Source organism: Otolemur garnettii, unplaced genomic scaffold (genome assembly GCF_000181295.1).
Source record: "Otolemur garnettii isolate 467f Iridium unplaced genomic scaffold, OtoGar3 scaffold00058, whole genome shotgun sequence".
NCBI lineage: Eukaryota > Metazoa > Chordata > Mammalia > Primates > Galagidae > Otolemur > Otolemur garnettii.
The window spans coordinates 9,131,982-9,149,274 of NW_003852453.1; the positions used below are offsets into that span (position 1 = coordinate 9,131,982).

The 17,293-nt window shown below is 45.2% G+C and overlaps 1 protein-coding gene across 2 annotated transcripts in view; it reads left to right on the plus strand.

Moving 5' to 3' along the window:
* The window catches only part of NUP93 (nucleoporin 93), a 114,317-nt gene extending 97,980 nt beyond the window's left edge, over positions 1–16,337 (plus strand). For both annotated transcript variants that reach the window (XM_003792557.2, XM_023514741.1), the window contains 14 exons: positions 1,849–1,981; positions 2,936–3,093; positions 4,705–4,870; positions 5,154–5,247; positions 6,031–6,222; positions 6,947–7,073; positions 7,186–7,258; positions 7,356–7,400; positions 9,207–9,323; positions 10,033–10,151; positions 11,011–11,128; positions 11,570–11,653; positions 13,652–13,780; positions 16,074–16,337. In XM_003792557.2, coding sequence (XP_003792605.1) covers positions 1,849–1,981; positions 2,936–3,093; positions 4,705–4,870; positions 5,154–5,247; positions 6,031–6,222; positions 6,947–7,073; positions 7,186–7,258; positions 7,356–7,400; positions 9,207–9,323; positions 10,033–10,151; positions 11,011–11,128; positions 11,570–11,653; positions 13,652–13,780; positions 16,074–16,184 — 1,666 coding nt within the window. In that variant the 3' untranslated portion in view covers positions 16,185–16,337. The remainder of the gene's footprint in view (positions 1–1,848; positions 1,982–2,935; positions 3,094–4,704; positions 4,871–5,153; positions 5,248–6,030; positions 6,223–6,946; positions 7,074–7,185; positions 7,259–7,355; positions 7,401–9,206; positions 9,324–10,032; positions 10,152–11,010; positions 11,129–11,569; positions 11,654–13,651; positions 13,781–16,073) is intronic.
* The last annotated feature ends 956 nt before the right edge of the window (positions 16,338–17,293 follow it).

Below are 17,293 nucleotides of genomic sequence, written 5' to 3' on the forward strand. Positions count from 1 at the left end.
GGGAACGATCAAAAGTCATCACTTTGCAACCACCAATATGGTAACCGATTCATCAAGGACCATCGATGGAAATTAAAACCATTGGGTAAAGGAAAAATTGTTGGTGAACAGAATATATGACCTCAACATGTTACCCCGCAGATTACTTACTAATTACAAAGGAAAAAAATTAAATTATAATGGAGAAATCTGGTTGGACAATACTTTTTAACCAAGTGGATCAAATCTAGTGTTACTACAAATATAGTAAACTGATATTACCTGTCTCATTGTGGCACTCTGTAGGAAGTTACCAGCATCAGCTACAGAGGGTTATAGCAGAAAATTTGAACCTTTATCAAATCATGAGGAAATGATCCAGCTTGTAAGACGGTCTAGCAGATAGCTGACCTGAATTCTTCATAACAGGTCAGCGTCATCCAGGTGTAGTAGTACCCTCCTGTAGTCCCAGCTACTCAAGAGGCTGAGGTAGGAGGATTGCTTAAGGGCACAAGTTTGAGGCCGAGGTGTACTATGATCTCACCTTTGAATCACCACTGCATTCTAGCCTGAGCCACATAGTGAGAGCTTGTCTCTTTAAAAAAATACAAATCAGTGTCATGAAAGACAAAAGTGGTGGTTGAATTCTCCTAGATTAGGGGAAATGAAAGTGGCCTGACAATTGCTATGTATTTCCTTGATTGGATCTGGGATTTAGTAAAAACAATAAAGGATGTTATTAAGAAACAAATATGGGAGGCCAGGCAAAGTGGCTCACGCCTGTAATCCTAACACTCTGGGAGGCTCAAGTGGGAGGATTGCTTGAGCTCAGGAGTTTGAGATCAGCCTGAGCTGGTCTCTACTAAAAACAGAAAAGTTAGCTGGACGTCATAGTGTATGCTCACAGTATGTGCCTCCTCTCAGCTGCTGGAGTGGCTGAGGCAGGAAGATCGCTTGAGCCCAGGAGTTTGAGGTTGTGGTGAGCTGTGATGGCGTCACTTTACTCCACCCAGGGCAGCAGTACAAGACTCTGTCTCAAAGCAGAAGCAAGTACGGGTTAGGATTTAGATGATAATGTACTAATGTTAAATTTCTTGGTAGTGGAATGATATTGAGATTAGATAGGATAATGTCCTAGTTCTTAGGAGCCACATGGTAAGTATTGTAGTCCCTGATTTATGTGATGTATTTTCATATGGTTCTGAAAAAATAAAGCATGTATGAGGATGGGCAGAGAAAACAAGCACAAAACTGGTGAATGTAGGTAGAAGGAGTACGCATGTTAATTGAACCATTCTTTTAACTTTTTGTTGGTTTGAAATTTTTTAAATAAAGAATTTAAAAAGAACCCACTAGAGCATTAGGCTATGAGCTGGAGCAATTATTATTCTGCATATCAGCTCTTAATGCATTTGAAGTCCACAGTCGTATTCCTCTAGGCATTTTTTTGAATATCAGTAGTCATGGGAAATCTTTACAGTGATCCACTGCCTGCTGAATACATGATGTACTTTGCTTCATTAACCATGTACTTTTTCCTCTTCTGTGTTGGATTTGAAGTCCAGGTCCTTCTCTTCAGAGTTCACAGTCTAGCACAGGTGTCCTCAAACTATGGCCTGTGGGCCACATGCAGCCCGTCTAGGACATTTATCTGTCCCGCCGGGTGTTTTTGCCACCGCTGCCTGTCCTACTTAGCAGCCTACTCATCCCAGAGCCCGCAGTCCAGCCCTCCAATGGTCTGAGGGACAGTGAACTGGCCCCCTGTTTAAAAAGTTTGAGGACCCCTGGTCTAGCATCACGGATCGAGACCTAGATGGGTGTAACATATATTTTCATTCTCGTTTGTTTTTTCCTTTAAAATTTTTCCAGTTACAAGAATTATACCCTGGTGACTGTCTTTGGAAATTTGCATCAGGCTCAGCTGGGTGGCGTGCCTGGGACTTACCAGTTGGTTCGAAGTTTCCTAAACATTAAACTTCCAGCTCCCTTGCCTGGACTTCAGGTATTGGCAACATTCTCTGTGACCAGTTATACCCCAGACAGGTCTTTTCAGTTAAGAGGAGGTTATGTGTGTGGTGCCTATGGCTCAGTGAGTAGGGCGTTGGCCCCATATACCGAGGGTGGTGGGTTCAAACCCAGCCCCAACCAAACTGCAACAAAAAAATAGCTGGGTGTTGTAGTGGGTGCCTGTAGTCCCGGCTACTCAGGAGGCTGAGGCAAGAGAATTGCCTAAGCCCAGGAGTTGGAGGTTGCTGTGAGCTGTGTGACACCACAGCACTCCACTGAGGGCGATGAAGTGAGACTCTGTCTCTACAAAAAAAAAGATGTGTGGATACTACTGTGTGGGGGATTGAATGGAGGGCAGCTGATGAAGGGTAGAAGCTAAGAGACCTCTTAGAAGGCTAATAATGCAGGGGTCCAGGCAAGGTACAGGGGAAAGATGCCATTGAGTTCTGGTCATGTTGTGTAAACAAGTGACAAAAGCAGATTTAGGATAGGTAAGCTGCAGTAGCAGATCTAACACCCAGGTACTTGGGAAACAGTTTGTAACATTTTAGAAACTCAGTTATGCTTGTGATGGTCTCTTGTCAATGATATCTTTAGCCCTTGCTTTGTGGGGATCGTAGGAGTATGTGTCTCATGTTACTACAGAACATGAACACATCACCCAGTTACTGCAGCCACTGAGATTCCACTGAGAAGCCACAGGGCTGGCTTTGGAGGAAAAGCTCTGGAGCTACACAACTTAACAGCTTACCCTGAGCAGATTATTTAACTTCCCTGTACCTTGTTTGTAAAACAGGTAGGAGGCTGTTAATAGTTCTTACCCCATGGAGTTCTCCTGAAGATTGAGTGACTTAGTACAAAGAAGGGCTTAGCTGGGTGTCAGCACATCAGAAAGCATTCAGCTAGCTTTTACTTGTTTTTACTTGAGCATTTATCTTTCCTCTTTTAGGATGGAGAGGTGGAAGGTCATCCTGTGTGGGCATTAATTTATTACTGCATGCGCTGTGGAGACCTGCTCGCTGCTTCCCAGGTGGTTAATCGAGCCCAGCACCAGCTGGGAGAGTTTAAAACCTGGTTCCAGGAGTACATGAACAGCAAGGACAGAAGGTGCGGTGGGACACATGGCCAGAAGCAGCCACGTGGAGTCAGAGGGGTGGCCCCACTGGCATCGTTCTCTTCTCCCCACATGTACCCCAAATAAGGTTCTTCTTGAGGAAAAGGGAGTTTTAGAAAACAGTTAAACTCTTGGGAATAACAAGTGGAAACATAAAAAGAGACCTCTACTCTGACACTGATGTCTAGACACGCGTGCATCTGCACTTGGAGATTTTTCTGTTCCTGTAAGGGAGAGACTGTATTTCGGAGCATGATTTAATTTATACATCCAAGACACATCAAGGATGCTTTATAGAATGAGACCTTTTTTTTGAGACAGTCTCACTTTGTCGCTCTTGATGCCCTGGTTTCAACCTCAAACTCTTGGCCTTAAGTCACTTTGTGCTTTTCTGGTCAGCCCACTATAGAAATATGTCGTCATGTTTCATGATAGAATTAGAAAATAGTCTTGAAATATAATCATTAAATTAAATCGCTAAGTGTTTTCTTTGCATTTTCTTGCATTAAGAAACTGTTAGGGCTCGGCGCCTATAGCTCGACCGGCTAAGGCGCCAGCCATATACACCTAAGGTGGCGGGTTCGAATCCCCAGCCCGGGCCCACCAAACAACAATGACGGCTGCAACCAAAAAATAGCCGGGCGTTGTGGCGGGCGCCTGTGGTCCCAGCTACTTGGGAGGCTGAGGCAGAAGACTCGCTTGAGCCCAGGAGTTGGAGGTTGCTGTGAGCTGTAATGCCACGGCACTCTACCCAGGGGGACAGCTTGAGGCTCTGTCTCAAAAAAAAAAAAAAAAAAAAAGAAACTGTTAGGCAGCAGTGCCTATGGTTTAGTAAGGAGGGCACTGGCCCCATATACTGAGGGTGATGGGTTCGAACCCGGCCCCGGCCAAATTGTAACAACAACAACAACAACAACAACAAAAGAAACTGCTAGGCATTAGTTTTCCCTGGATTTTGCTAATGTCATTGGACTTGAATCCATAGTCAAACTGAGTTTATATATGTTCATGTTTATGGAAGAAATAATGGTGGTTACTCCAGTTGTACCCATGAAAAACCGGGGATACTTTTCTTGGCAGCATTAGTAATGCCATGTCAAGAGATGGTCTTGAACCATAAGCCCCTGTCTTGCTCATATTAGCATTGAAAATAGGGCTCCCTTAGAAGGAGATTTGAATGCAGGTTGTTGTTATTTGGGAAGTGATCCCACATGAGTAAGGGAATATGGAGGACAGAGGGGGTTGTCTGTCCCTAATAGAGTGCTGCTGGGGGGTGGGCGGAAGGTGAAATGGAGTACTCATTCCCTAGCAATTCTAACTGCTCCTGAAGGCCTCAGCAGTTAGAGAAAACCAGCCAGCCAAGAGACACAGGCATGGTAGTTGCAAGTCAGGTTAAATCGGTGGTACCAAGAAGATGGGGCAGAGACAGGGTGTGTCACCCTGGATGAAGGAAGGCTTCCTAATCTGTCATGTGATTGGGACCTTGGGTGCTTTCAAATGCCCTTGAGGATCTTTACTGGTATAAAAGTGTATGCCTTTCAAATGCCCTTGAGGATCTTTACTGGTGTAAAAGTGTATGCCTGTCTGTTCCCTTATGTCTTTAGATTGTCCCCAGCCACAGAAAACAAGCTCCGGCTGCATTACCGTAGGGCCCTCAGGAACAATACAGACCCCTACAAGCGAGCTGTGTACTGTATCATCGGCAGATGCGACGTCACAGACAATCAAAGTGAAGTGGCGGACAAAACCGAGGACTACCTCTGGCTAAAGGCAGGCACTGTCCCTTTTTCCCAGCAGGACTTTACCCCTTCCCTCTGCTCATGTCCCCCACACAGAATTTACCTGCTTGATGTATGATACCAATAAGGTCATTGGGGCCAGTGGATTTCTCGTCTCCTGGCCCCATTTTTTTTGTGTAATTCCCAGGTAATAACCATAACATTTAGTGCAGCTTCCAGCTTGTAACATTGAGCACATCTGAATAGCTCCAACTCTGCGCACGTGGCTCAGGACGCAGTCTGTTCCAATGCATGTGTTTCTCTTGGGGCTTTAGTTAAACCAAGTGTGTTTTGACGACGACGGCACCAGCTCCCCACAAGACAGGCTCACTCTCTCGCAGTTCCAGAAACAGTTGTTGGAAGACTACGGTAAGGTCCTGGACATGACTGTCTTCTCTTCTCTTGTCCACTTAAGGCGACTTAAGTTTTCCTCTGGGAAAATCCTTTATCTCTGAACTCTGTCTCTCCTTCCATACCCCTGTGGATCTCCAAGGCAAAACCCAACAAAACTATTTTAAATTCAAGTAGAAGCCATGTGGCCTTGAGTGTCTATGACTTAAAGTAGCTATAGTGAACTATTTTCTCTAATTCTTTGAATTGCTCTTATAGACATTTGCTTAAGGAGAGACAGAGAAGACTTAACGATTGCTTCCCAGTGGACCGAATCTGAGCACAGAGGAGAGAGAAATACCTTTTCTTTCTTTTCCCCCACATTGTTTAGAAACTCTGAGAAGAAAATAAGATTCCACATAGTGATTAGCAGTGATTAAATTCATAGTTCTATGAATATAATTGAACTGAACTTTCTTTGAAGTCTTCCTTTCTCTCCATATTGAATGACTCTTACTAGGGTAGAGATGAACATCCCTTTACAGTCCAAGTTAACCGTGTTTTATTCCCACCTGATATAAGCAGTTTGGGTTTTACAACGTGACCACTACTTGCTACATGTTGTGAGGTCTAAAAAAGGTAGAAGAGCTGGTCACTTGGCAGTTCACTGTGTCCAGGGCCCCTTGATTAATTGCGACTCATGCTGGTGCTTCCTTCCTGCCCACTAAGTCCCATGAGCACACAGTGCTGCTGCCTGGGGGCCAGGGCTGCCAGGGGCAGCTACCTTCTGAGTGGGTTTTATCTCCTCTCCCCACCTCCCAGGTGAGTCCCACTTTACAGTGAACCAGCAGCCATTCTTGTACTTCCAAGTACTGTTCCTGACAGCGCAGTTCGAAGCCGCAATTGCCTTTCTCTTCCGCATGGAGCGGCTGCGCTGCCATGCTGTCCACGTGGCACTGGTGCTGTTTGAGCTGAAGCTGCTTTTGAAATCATCGGGACAGAGCGCCCAGCTCTGTGAGTATTCATGACTGAGTTGGCAGCAGTGTAACCAGACCACATTCCCCAGGGGTCAGTGTTGGCCTCAGAACTTGACCCAATAAGGATTTGGGCAGATAGTACCAATTGTGTTAGAAGGCGTTGGACAGTTGGGCTTTTGGGGTTATTAATGTTAGGGAGCTTGCTCCCCCCTACCAGTATTCCCTGGGCTATTAAATACATTAAGGTGCTGTACAAAGTGCTAGATTTGTGGTTGGTCTGATTGCCTGGAGAATGGTGCAGAAGAGGTAGTCCTTTGAGTCATAAGTCTGGTTTCCATAAAGGCTCTGGCTTTCATGACACTGGAAGCCCCAGCCAGCCAGCTATCCAATGTGCGTGCCTGCCTGAGATGAGAGTGTCAGGGGAGAGAGGGAGTAAGTGTGGATAAGTGGCTGTGGGCTCCCTGTAGGTGCAGCAGAGGAGTCACCCCAGGGCACATGCTCTAACAGTCAGGTGAACTGTCTTGTCACTCAAAGACAGCATACAAGTAATTTACTGCAAAATGCCATTTTCTCCACTCTGTACATAGAGAGGAATTGAGAATGGGGTGGTAAAGAGGATTGGCCAAAGCTTATGTTGGCAGACACTGGCCAGGCCACAGGAGGAGAGGCTCCTGGTTCTGTGAGTGAGCTCCCGTGGTTTCTGGGTCACGTGGGTGAGAGGGGCAGTGTGGATGTGACCTGTTCTGCCCCCCACGGTGTAGTGAGCCATGAGCCTGGCGATCCCCCCTGCATGCGGCGGCTGAACTTCGTGCGGCTCCTCATGCTCTACACCCGCAAGTTTGAGCCCACGGACCCAAGGGAGGCCCTGCAGTACTTCTACTTCCTCAGGTAGTGTCTGCTGCTGTTGCTGACGTTTGCTTTTGATTTCTGCCATTCTGAGACCAACTACCAAAGGCCTCATGTCCAGACCAGGCACTGAGTTGCTTTTGTTCCCTTATAGGGACGAGAAAGATAGTCAAGGAGAAAACATGTTCTTGCGCTGTGTGAGTGAGCTCGTGATAGAAAGCAGAGAGGTACATTGATTCCCTTTTATCGCCCCTACTTTTCGGCATTCATCTTGTCACGCATATCTTTGTCAAATAAATTAAGTGAACTTTTTTTCTTCCACAGTTCGATATGATTCTTGGGAAACTAGAAAATGACGGAAGTAGAAAGGTAAGTTAAATGCATCCCTAGAGTAATGTTTGTTTGCAGTTGGGAATTCAAATGTCGAAAGATTACAGTTAGATTTTAAGATTCACAGTACTAAAGATGCAAATCTGAACAAAGTTGCCTAGTTTAAAAAACAGAATGAAAATTAAAGGTCCAAATGATGACCTTGATTTTGTACACATTTGTGTGTTCTTAAAATATGTCAACTTGTAATTAGATAGCTTTTTTATTATGTTCAGAACACTTGTTTGTGCCTGTTAGTTTTTTTTTTTTTTTTTTTTTTGAGACAGAGCCTCAAGCTGTCCCCCTGGGTAGAGTGCCGTTGCATCATGCTCACATCAACCTCCAACTCCTGGGCTCAAGCGAGTCTCCTGCCTCCGCCTCCCAAGTAGCTGGGACCACAGGCGCCCACCACAATTCCCGGCTATTTTTTTTTGGTTGCAGCCGTCATTGTTGTTTGGCAGGTCCGGGCTGGGGATTCGAACCCGCCACCTTAGGTGTATGTGGCTGGCGCCTTAGCCGGTTGAGCTATAGGTGCCGAGCCGTGCCTGTTAGTTTTTAATTTATGCCATTTTCAGCTCAAAAAAACATACAAGAAAAAGAAATTGAATTCTACTCCTACTCTTCCCACATGGAAAGTTAGAAGTATACTTGACCTCCCTCAAAAGGCCGTTGCTGAGAGCTCAGAACTCCAAGTGGCCTAGAAATATAGCTACTCCTGGGAGCTTTAGTGATTCCTGGGCTATGTTGTGCCCATTGATTGTCATAGCAGAAGAGGCAGAGGCCCTGTTGTCAGAAACCAGTCCTGACCCTGACTCTCCCTGTGTCCTTGGGAAAGTCACTTGCCCCTCAGGAACTGACTTTTCTCCTTTGTAAAAATTAGTGTCTTGGACCCAGCAATCTTGGGATGAGCTCACATCAGTTACGCCATCCAGTTCAAAAAAGGACCAGTGACAGTGGCCATCACAGTTGCCGAGTACTGTCCTGTTCTAAGTACTTTGTGTGTGGTTTGTTATTTAATCACCGCAGGAACCCAAAAAGGTGGGAACCAGTATTATCTGTGTTTTCCAAGTGAGGAAATGTAGACACATGAGGCTGTTTTCCGTAAGATCACACAGATAGTAAGAAGGGAGTTGGAGTTTGACTCCAGTCCTTCTGACTTCAGAGCCTGTGATCTTCACTGCCAGCCTCTACTGCCTCCCAAGTGGCAGGATCAGGTCACTCCAACTTGTGATAGAGAATCAGGATGGTTGATCAGGGATGTCACAAAGTGGCCATCACTCTGCTAGGGCTCCTAAGGCCTCTCATGCTCTCCTGACTATTTGGTTGCTGTTGAGTGGTGATAGGACTTTTTTTTAAGTGTCCTAATACCACTTGCCATGTATTTTTTTCAGCACCAAATTTCTTTGGCCATCTGTCTTAGAAAGCAAATCCAAAATCTTTTAGATATTTTCTTTAAGTCTCCCAATTTTTTTCTCTAGTTCTTCCTCATCAGCAAATTTAAAATCATTGATTTCACCAACTCTGGGTCATTTTGAAAAATCAGAAAGCACAAATGTCTTATTGCTGACTCCTCTGTGCTTCCAGTGAGTCTGCCCTTTGCTGTATAGTTTCGTTGGTCCTTTTCTTAGTTTTAAAAGGGCCTTGTAGCTGCAAGAAGTGAGAGTCTAGCTGATGAAATGGCTGCATTGCCCAGGGCAAGCATTTTCAGTTGAAGTAATTTTTTGATCCCATTTGCTTCTCTGTTTAAAATAATAGCTCTATGCTCCCGTCTCTCTCTTCCTCCCCCTCCATAATTTGTCTTGTCAGCCTGGAGTAATAGATAAGTTTACTAGTGACACAAAGCCTATTATCAACAAAGTTGCTTCCGTGGCAGAAAATAAAGGACTGTTTGAAGAAGCAGCAAAGCTTTATGACCTTGCCAAGGTAAAGTGTACCCTCTTATTTCTGCACTTAACAAATCTGCTGGCCTTTTGGCATTAAACGCACACCCATTTCAAGAGTGCTGTTGTTCTAGTACTTAGGCAATTTCCAGTCAGAGTGAAATTCCCATTTTACAGAATTATTTCTGCCTGCAAGGTACTTAGGCCAAGCAAGAGCAGCATATTGAAAGGACATCCTTCAGGCAGTAAGATATAGTCTCACTTGGCAGCACGATAAGTGTCCATCACAGTCCGTTAGTGAAGCGACTGGTGAAAATGGTACTTACCCTCTGATCAACCACAGACTCACTAGTGGATATTGTGTATTGGAGAACAAGACCACAGTTGTGCATTTTGAGAGAACTGGAATACATATTCCTATGTAAGAACATACGGTGACTGCTGATGGTTATGTGACCTAAAAATTACATTTTCTCCTTTTATCAGATGAGAAAGGTAGGCAAAAGGGGCTCTAAGTCAGGAGATTTTTTGAATTAGAAAGTGTTCATTGAGGTATGATTATCATGCAGACAAATGTACAAATACTATGTGTGCAGCTTAGTGAATTTTCTGTAGGTATCTATCTCTGTCACCACCACTCAGATCAAAGTACAGAACATTTCCTCCCATCATGCCAGAACGTTCTCCCTTTTGGTTTCAGTTTTTTTGGTTTGTTTTATTGATGATTTCCTTAATTTTAAAAACTTGAATAGAATGCTGACAAAGTGCTAGAGCTGATGAACAAACTGCTGAGCCCTGTTGTTCCTCAAATCAGTGCCCCACAGTCCAACAAGGAAAGGCTGAAGAACATGGCACTGTCCATCGCTGAACGGTAAGGCCAGGAGCTGGACTCTGAGGGGGCCACTGTCACTGCCAGGCCACCTGTGCCCACACAGGTGCATGTTCACCTTTAACTTAAGGAAGTTAACAGCAAGCAGCTTTCCAAAGGGACTCTACTAACTCACCGTGCCACCAGCACTGCATGAGAGTTCCCGTGTGCCCACACTTGGTACTGTCAGACTTAAACATTTTTGCCAAAGAAGAGAGTACGAAAGTGTATTTCTGCATTAGTTTTAGTTCTGGGCATTATGCTCATCTATATGCTGTTGGACCTCTACTTGTCCTCCTTATTGGAGGACATACTTTTGTTAGCCGTCTCAGGGGCATTAAGGAGCAAAGCTAGTGATGAATAGATGGGGAAATTCTTAGAAGTGTCTTGGCTAGCGTTTCAGAATCTGCCTTTTTCCCCAGTGAGTTAACAGATTTTAACCAGTTTAAGTTCTAGGTCAGGGCAAAGGATGTGCTCTCTACAGATTCCTAAGAGAGTAATCCAGACAAAACTGGCTTTGGGATGCGTTCCTAGGGTAACATAAAAGAACATTCTTTGGTAATGAGATATCTCCACTTAGCAAATAATCCCCAGTGATGGCTGCTGGGCCTCTTGCCTGTGAGGACGTCCTGCCCTTCCTGGACATTTAGATGCTGAGATGGTGGTCAAGGCTGCAGAACCCTGCTTCATGCCAAGTATTTGTAGGCCAATACTTGACCATTTCAAATAAACACCATTTTCTACTCCTTGATTAACCTCACCCAGAAAGTTCAAGTTCAGCGCATTTTAAAATGCTCTCCCACAGTTGTGAATTATATAGAAATTTGTGATACACCCTTGCTCCCTCTTTTTTGTCTTTCAGGTATAGGACTCAAGGAATAAGTGCAAATAAATTTGTGGACTCGACATTCTATCTTCTGTTGGACTTGATCACCTTTTTTGACGAGTATCACAGTGGTCATATTGATAGAGCCTTTGATGTAAGTTTCAGGAGAGGTGTTTGAAGTCTAGCTTAATATATGCCCTTGTAAACTCAAAACACTTCATGGAATTAATTTTTTTAAAAAAGGAAGTGTCAATAATATGCCTGTTAAATGAAGAAGGAGGACGAGTATAATCCTGGGACTGCCAAGGGGATTTCTGTGCTTTTTTTTTTCCTTTTTTCTATTCCTTCCCTGTTTAATCTGAAAATAGTAGAGCAGTTTCTCAAAGTAATTTGAAATCTCACAATTTTTAAAACTGTGTCAGAAGACAAGAATTAAGTTAGCAAGTTAGAATCAAAGCCATTGTGGTATGTATGAGGGGGGTGTTGTTTTCTGTTAAGAAGCCTTGTGAACGTGTTGCGTGCTAACCATATGCTTAGAGGGGTGACATGACTGCGATGACTGCATCATCCATGGCTGGGGGGCTGTTTTCAATAGATAATTGACCGCTTGAAGCTGGTGCCCCTGAATCAGGAGAGTGTGGAAGAAAGAGTGGCTGCCTTCAGAAATTTCAGTGATGAAGTAAGTCCTTATCTTCCTGAGTTATGGAATTCTTTTTTCCCCCACTTCCACTGAAAGCTTTTTGTTCAATGTAACTAACAACTTTAAGAATTCAGACTGAGGCTCAGCGCCTATAGCTCAACCGGCTAAGGCGCCAGCCACGTACACCTAAGGTGGCGGGTTCGAGTCCCCAGCCCGGACCCGCCAAACAACAATGACGGGTGCAACCAAAAAATAGCCGGGCGTTGTGGCGGGCGCCTGTGGTCCCAGCTACTTGGGAGGCGGAGGCAGGAGACTCGCTTGAGCCCAGGAGCTGGAGGTTGCTGTGAGCTGTAATGCCACGGCACTCTGCCCAGGGGGACAGCTTGAGGCTCTGTCTCAAAAAAAAAAAAAAAAGAATTCAGACTGAGTTTTGCAAGGTGGGTCTACTTTAAGGGATCCTAGTTTGGCTTTTCTGTGAGCACACACATCCACCTTGGATTGTTGTCTGAATTCCCGGTGCAGACAATGCAGTCACTTCAGTGATCGGGACGTGCTTAGGAAAAACAGGTTTCTGATCCTGTGAAATCTGGTTTAATTCTTTCATTGTCTACTTGTATTAGAGGGTATTTTAGTGCTTAACTCTAATCTTCTTTAAGTAGTTCCATTGAGTACATGAAACACACCATGATCACTGCCATCCTTCCCCTCCCTGTTTTGTCTAAAGAAGCAAATACAGTGACCATGGACTAAGTTACCACCACCCCCACCCCTGCTATCTCTTGGTAAGATTCCTAGTTGTAGCGTGTTGCCACAGTCTAGCCCAGGGTGCTCAACTGGGCTGTACACTGGACTCTCCAGGAGCGTTAAAAAGCCTCATGCACAGACCGTACCTCAGAGATTCTGCTTCCCCTGATCTAGACTGCTGTCCTTCCTGTGTGTAGCCAGGTGAGGCTCTTTCAAACCACAGATGCTTGACTTTACTAGACTCTATACACTCTATAACCAGCTGCCTGTTCTGGGAGATCACTAGTGGCATTTCAGTTTAAAATGTTCTTTATTGGCTGTGGTGCACACCTGTAATCCTAGCACTATGGGAGGCAGAGGCAGGAAGATTGCCTGAGCTCACGGAGTTCAAGACCAGCCTGAGCCAGAGCAAGACCTCATCTCTAAAAATAGCTGGCCCATTGTGGTGGGCACCTGTAGTGCCAGCTACTTGGGAGGCTGAGGCAAGAGAATCGCCTAAGCCTAAGAGTTTGAGGTTGCTGTGGGTTATGATGCCACAGCACTCTACTGAGGATGACAAAGTGAGACTCCATCTCAAAAAAAAAATTCTTTCCTATTAAGCAAAATACCTTTTACAAAGTGAATCACATTTTTGTTTTAGAGGAAAAAAGTGAGATCAGCTTTGGCACATGTGGAGGGGCATTGGCTACTGTGGTCCACCCTTTGGGTCTTGCCCCTTGCTGACCTTCCCTTCACGTCTGCTGCAGAGTCTCCCCTTAGCCACTTGTTCCTTTGCTATTTCTTGCCTCTCCTGGATGCAGCCTTCATTGCATCCTGGGCTACAGTAGTGCACCAGAGCCTGGCCTGGCAGGTGCTCCCAGGGACTCTGGCAGGGTCATGCTTGTTCAGCAGAGACAGCCTAGTTGGGTTTGAGACAGTGGGGTGTGGTCAGAACTATGGAGAACTGACATGTACACTTTTAATCTACTGACATGCAAAGCCAGATTCTTTAATAGTAATCACTCTGCAGGCCAGGCCAAATCTACATGCTGGCCAGATGCCACCTGCACACTTTGGGCTCATGGCCCCTGCCTAGGAGGAAGAGCGAGCACCTGACTTGAGCACATCGTGTGGGGATTGCTCTGCTTCTTGACATTTCTGTGCTGTCAGCTCCTTTTTGGTGACTGTGTAGCTCTTCACCTGGCAGCTGTAGGATGTCTTGTGAACAGGCCTGCCTGGAGCTGCCCCCATCCCTCTACCTTTTGTTGGCCCTGAGGCCCTTTTTCCTTACTGCTTGTGTTTCTCTCTGTGTAGATCAGGCACAACCTCTCAGAAGTGCTTCTCGCCACCATGAACATCTTGTTCACCCAGTTTAAGAGGCTCAAGGGGACAAGTCCATCCTCAGCATCCAGGCCCCAGCGAGTCATCGAGGATCGTGACTCTGTAAGATCCCAGCGTTCATGAGAACATTGCTGAGAACCACGTGTGTGGTTGGAGCCCCTTATGAGACCATGCGACCCCAAACTGCTCTTTTCTCTTCTTAGCTGGCAGCTGGGTAAATCTCATGTCAGGAGCTCTCAGGCCAGAGGAAATCAAGCATTGATGGGATTGCAGCTCTTCTCAAGCTTAGAAAAATAAATGCTAGGTCTGCCAATATCACCTTTAAAAACTCATACAGAAAGCTAATTGATTCCACAAGAACTTCCTGCTCATAGTAAAATACAAGGTTATTTTGTGCATCTTAGCTCATTAGTGAACACTTTGATCAAAACTATATTGATTGCCACATTAATTTGATGCAAACCTTGTTCCCCCCTCATCTATGCCTCACAGTGATCCTAGAGAGATAACTAAGGCGACATTGATTCCCATCTTACAGCTGGGGCAACTGAGGCCTAGAGTTGGGAAGCTACTTGCTTGCTTTTGTGGTAGATAGGTGGAGGGTCTATGACTGGAAGTTGGATCTGTCTGACACCTGAGCCTGTGCTCTTTTGCTCCCTGTGGGGCCTCCAGCAGTGCATGGGTTAAGTAAAATCTAGGTAGCAGGAACCCTGGGACTCACATAGCATATGTTGTCTGACTGACTTGACAAAAAAGAGCAAAGGTGTTTGACCTAATGAAACCATGAGGTGGGATAGTACACTGGTATTTTTTAAATTACTTTCCACTTAATTTTTTATGAGACTTAGGACACTGTCTAATATCTAAACCTGACTTTGTTGGTCAGTCCTGTCTTCTGCCTCCAAGGATGTCCGTGGGCTCTCTCCACTCTGACCTCACAGCACCGTCATTAACAGAACTTCTGCTTAGTGAATGATGGTGCCATTTTCACCTTTAGGAACATGGGTGGCAGTGGTCAGCCTGTCCATGTGTGTGCTAGAGGCATCTGCTGGTCTGTCACCTACCCTTGGGCAAAGGAGCCTAAATGCCAGATGTGCCAGTAGTGGGCACACTCTGCTAGCCCCATGGTAGGGATTTGTTTTTATGATGAAAGAAACATGGTGCAATGATGTTTGTGAATCCCAGTATTGAAATGACAGGCATTTTCTGGCCCTCTATATGGCACTTACAGGTGTTGGGAGTGGGGGGTGCCCACAGAGAGGAGCTGGTGGCCTGAAGGCCTTTCCCCACAGCTGATTGGCGCCATCTGTGTGTTTCAGTCTCTCTTTTTTAGGCACTTAGTTTTTATATCGTGAAGAAAGCCGTTCTACTAGCTCCTCCTACGATTCTCCTTTTTCTTTTTCCGCAAGTTAGGGAAAGGCAGGATTGCGGAGAAGCTTATATATAAAAGCTGCCTGCCCAAGAAGCAGTTTCATGGTTTAAAGTGAAATGCTGCCTAGAAAGGGGTGGGTGCTCTTACCTGAACATCCCTGGAGCTCATTTAAGGTAACTGGGGGGAAAAAAAGCCCATGTACTTTTATTCAGTTCTGAAGAAAACCCTACGGTGTTCTCATCACAAAGTGAGATTTCATTTTGTTCAGATGTTAGTAAGTCTGTAAGGACAACACTTGCCCATTTACTTGACACATCAGGTAAAAATATTTGCCTTTCAGTTTTCTTTTGGAATGATACTGAAGTAAGCCTAGTAAATGACTCTTGACTTTTCCTTGGAAGTCTTGTTACTGGTCTAGAAAGGTATTTGTAGACTCTTCCTTTTTAGTTCAGATTTGGTTTAAAACTGTAGGGCCATCTTTTTTTTCCTCTCAAAACAGTCTAGGAATTTCATAAATATTGCTGCCTAGGAAAAGAGGGCCACAAAGTAAGTCAGGGAGAAATGGGAGGAAGAGACCCAGATGAGGACTCCACATGGTCATGGTCTTTGCCTCTGGTGTTGTGGGAACTTCATGGGGGTCCTAGAAACTCAGATCCCCATGGAAGTAGATGGATAAAACCAGCCAGGAAAGAGAGGGGGGATGAGAGGCTCAGAAAAGTGGAACAGGCAGTTCTGAAGCTCAAGGCTGAGTCAGAATCTAGTCAGATGTGTTGGGGGGAGGCAGCTTGCCTGGCAAACCCATCTGCCTTTTGCTTGGTAGACAGGCTTGGTTGCCTATGGAACTGGGGGGCCCTGAGAACAAGCTTTGCTAACTGCACCAGGCTGGAGGGACATGACAGTGGAGGGTACGACTGTCATCCGCCAACCAGAGATCTGTCCCTGAAGTAGAGGATGGAAGAACATGAAAACTGCCCTGACTTGAAAGTGAACTGATTTTCTTCTCTTCCTCCCCCTTTCTCTCAGCAACTCCGAAGTCAAGCCCGAGCCCTGATTACCTTTGCGGGGATGATACCCTACCGGACGTCTGGGGACACCAATGCAAGGCTGGTGCAGATGGAGGTCCTCATGAATTAAATGCCATGCTTTGGGAGCTTCTGGGACTGCACGCTGTCAGTACATCAGGCACATGGGCCCACTAGGGTGGGGTTTCTGGTTTTGTTTCTGTTGTGTTGTGTTTTGTTTTTGTTTTGTATTTTTGTCAATACTAATAAATCTCTTTGGTTTGTATTTTTTTTTTGACATTGTTTTATTTTCATTTTTTTCTTTTGAAATTTCATTTACATTTTTATTTGTGTATTGGGGCAAATACTGTCACTAGTTTTGGGGGCCATAGAATGAGAGGCTATATAGGCATATATGATTTGATTAAATTGACCTTAAATAATTAAAAATTTACCCAAAGTAAGCCAGGAAACAAAGACTTTGGAAGTTGCTTTTATTTAGATATAATATTCCACGTAGCAAAGTTATGGTTCATTTGCACATTTTTTTTTTTTTTAATGTGAAAGCCAACCTTAGCCTTAGGAGATTTTAAGATTTTTGCATAAAATAATCAAGCACTCCATGTCCTCCCTCTCCTCAGGTGTTTCCTGGAGTCCAGGTAGTCCAAGACCATCCCCTGAACTGTCTGTTCTGATTGCAGGATTAATCAGTTTGCTATTTTGTTGCAGTCCCACTGGAGATAAAGGTGGGGAAAAGCCTTTAAAAGGAATGTTGCAGGGCCCAGCTCAAGCCTGAGGAAAGGGTGAACCTTGCTGCCTCAGCCCTCTAGCTGTTCCACTGAGAACTTGACTGCTTGAACTTGTGCACATCTCTCTTTTTTAAGCCCCTGTTTTCTCTACTGGTCATTCCCTCTGCTTGGATGACCCCTCCCCCTCTTTGCCTTTCATGAAGATAATTGGCCGGGCAAGCTCATGTATGGGCCACAGTCTGCATGTGTGACATACAGAAACCAGACACCACGTGGCATCAGCACTGGGTATTTGCTTCCTGAGCAGTAGTCCTATCATTGTCTCTGCTTCTCCCTCCACCTGTCTCCAAGTCCTGGACTAAACTGGAGGAAATGAGGATAAGTGCCTGGTCCTGAATGGATCAGCAGTCTGCGCTGTTGGCTTGATGGCTGCTCCTGAGGCAAACCCTTTCCAGAAGGATGTTAAGATCCCCAGAGGGCCCCCAAAGGCACT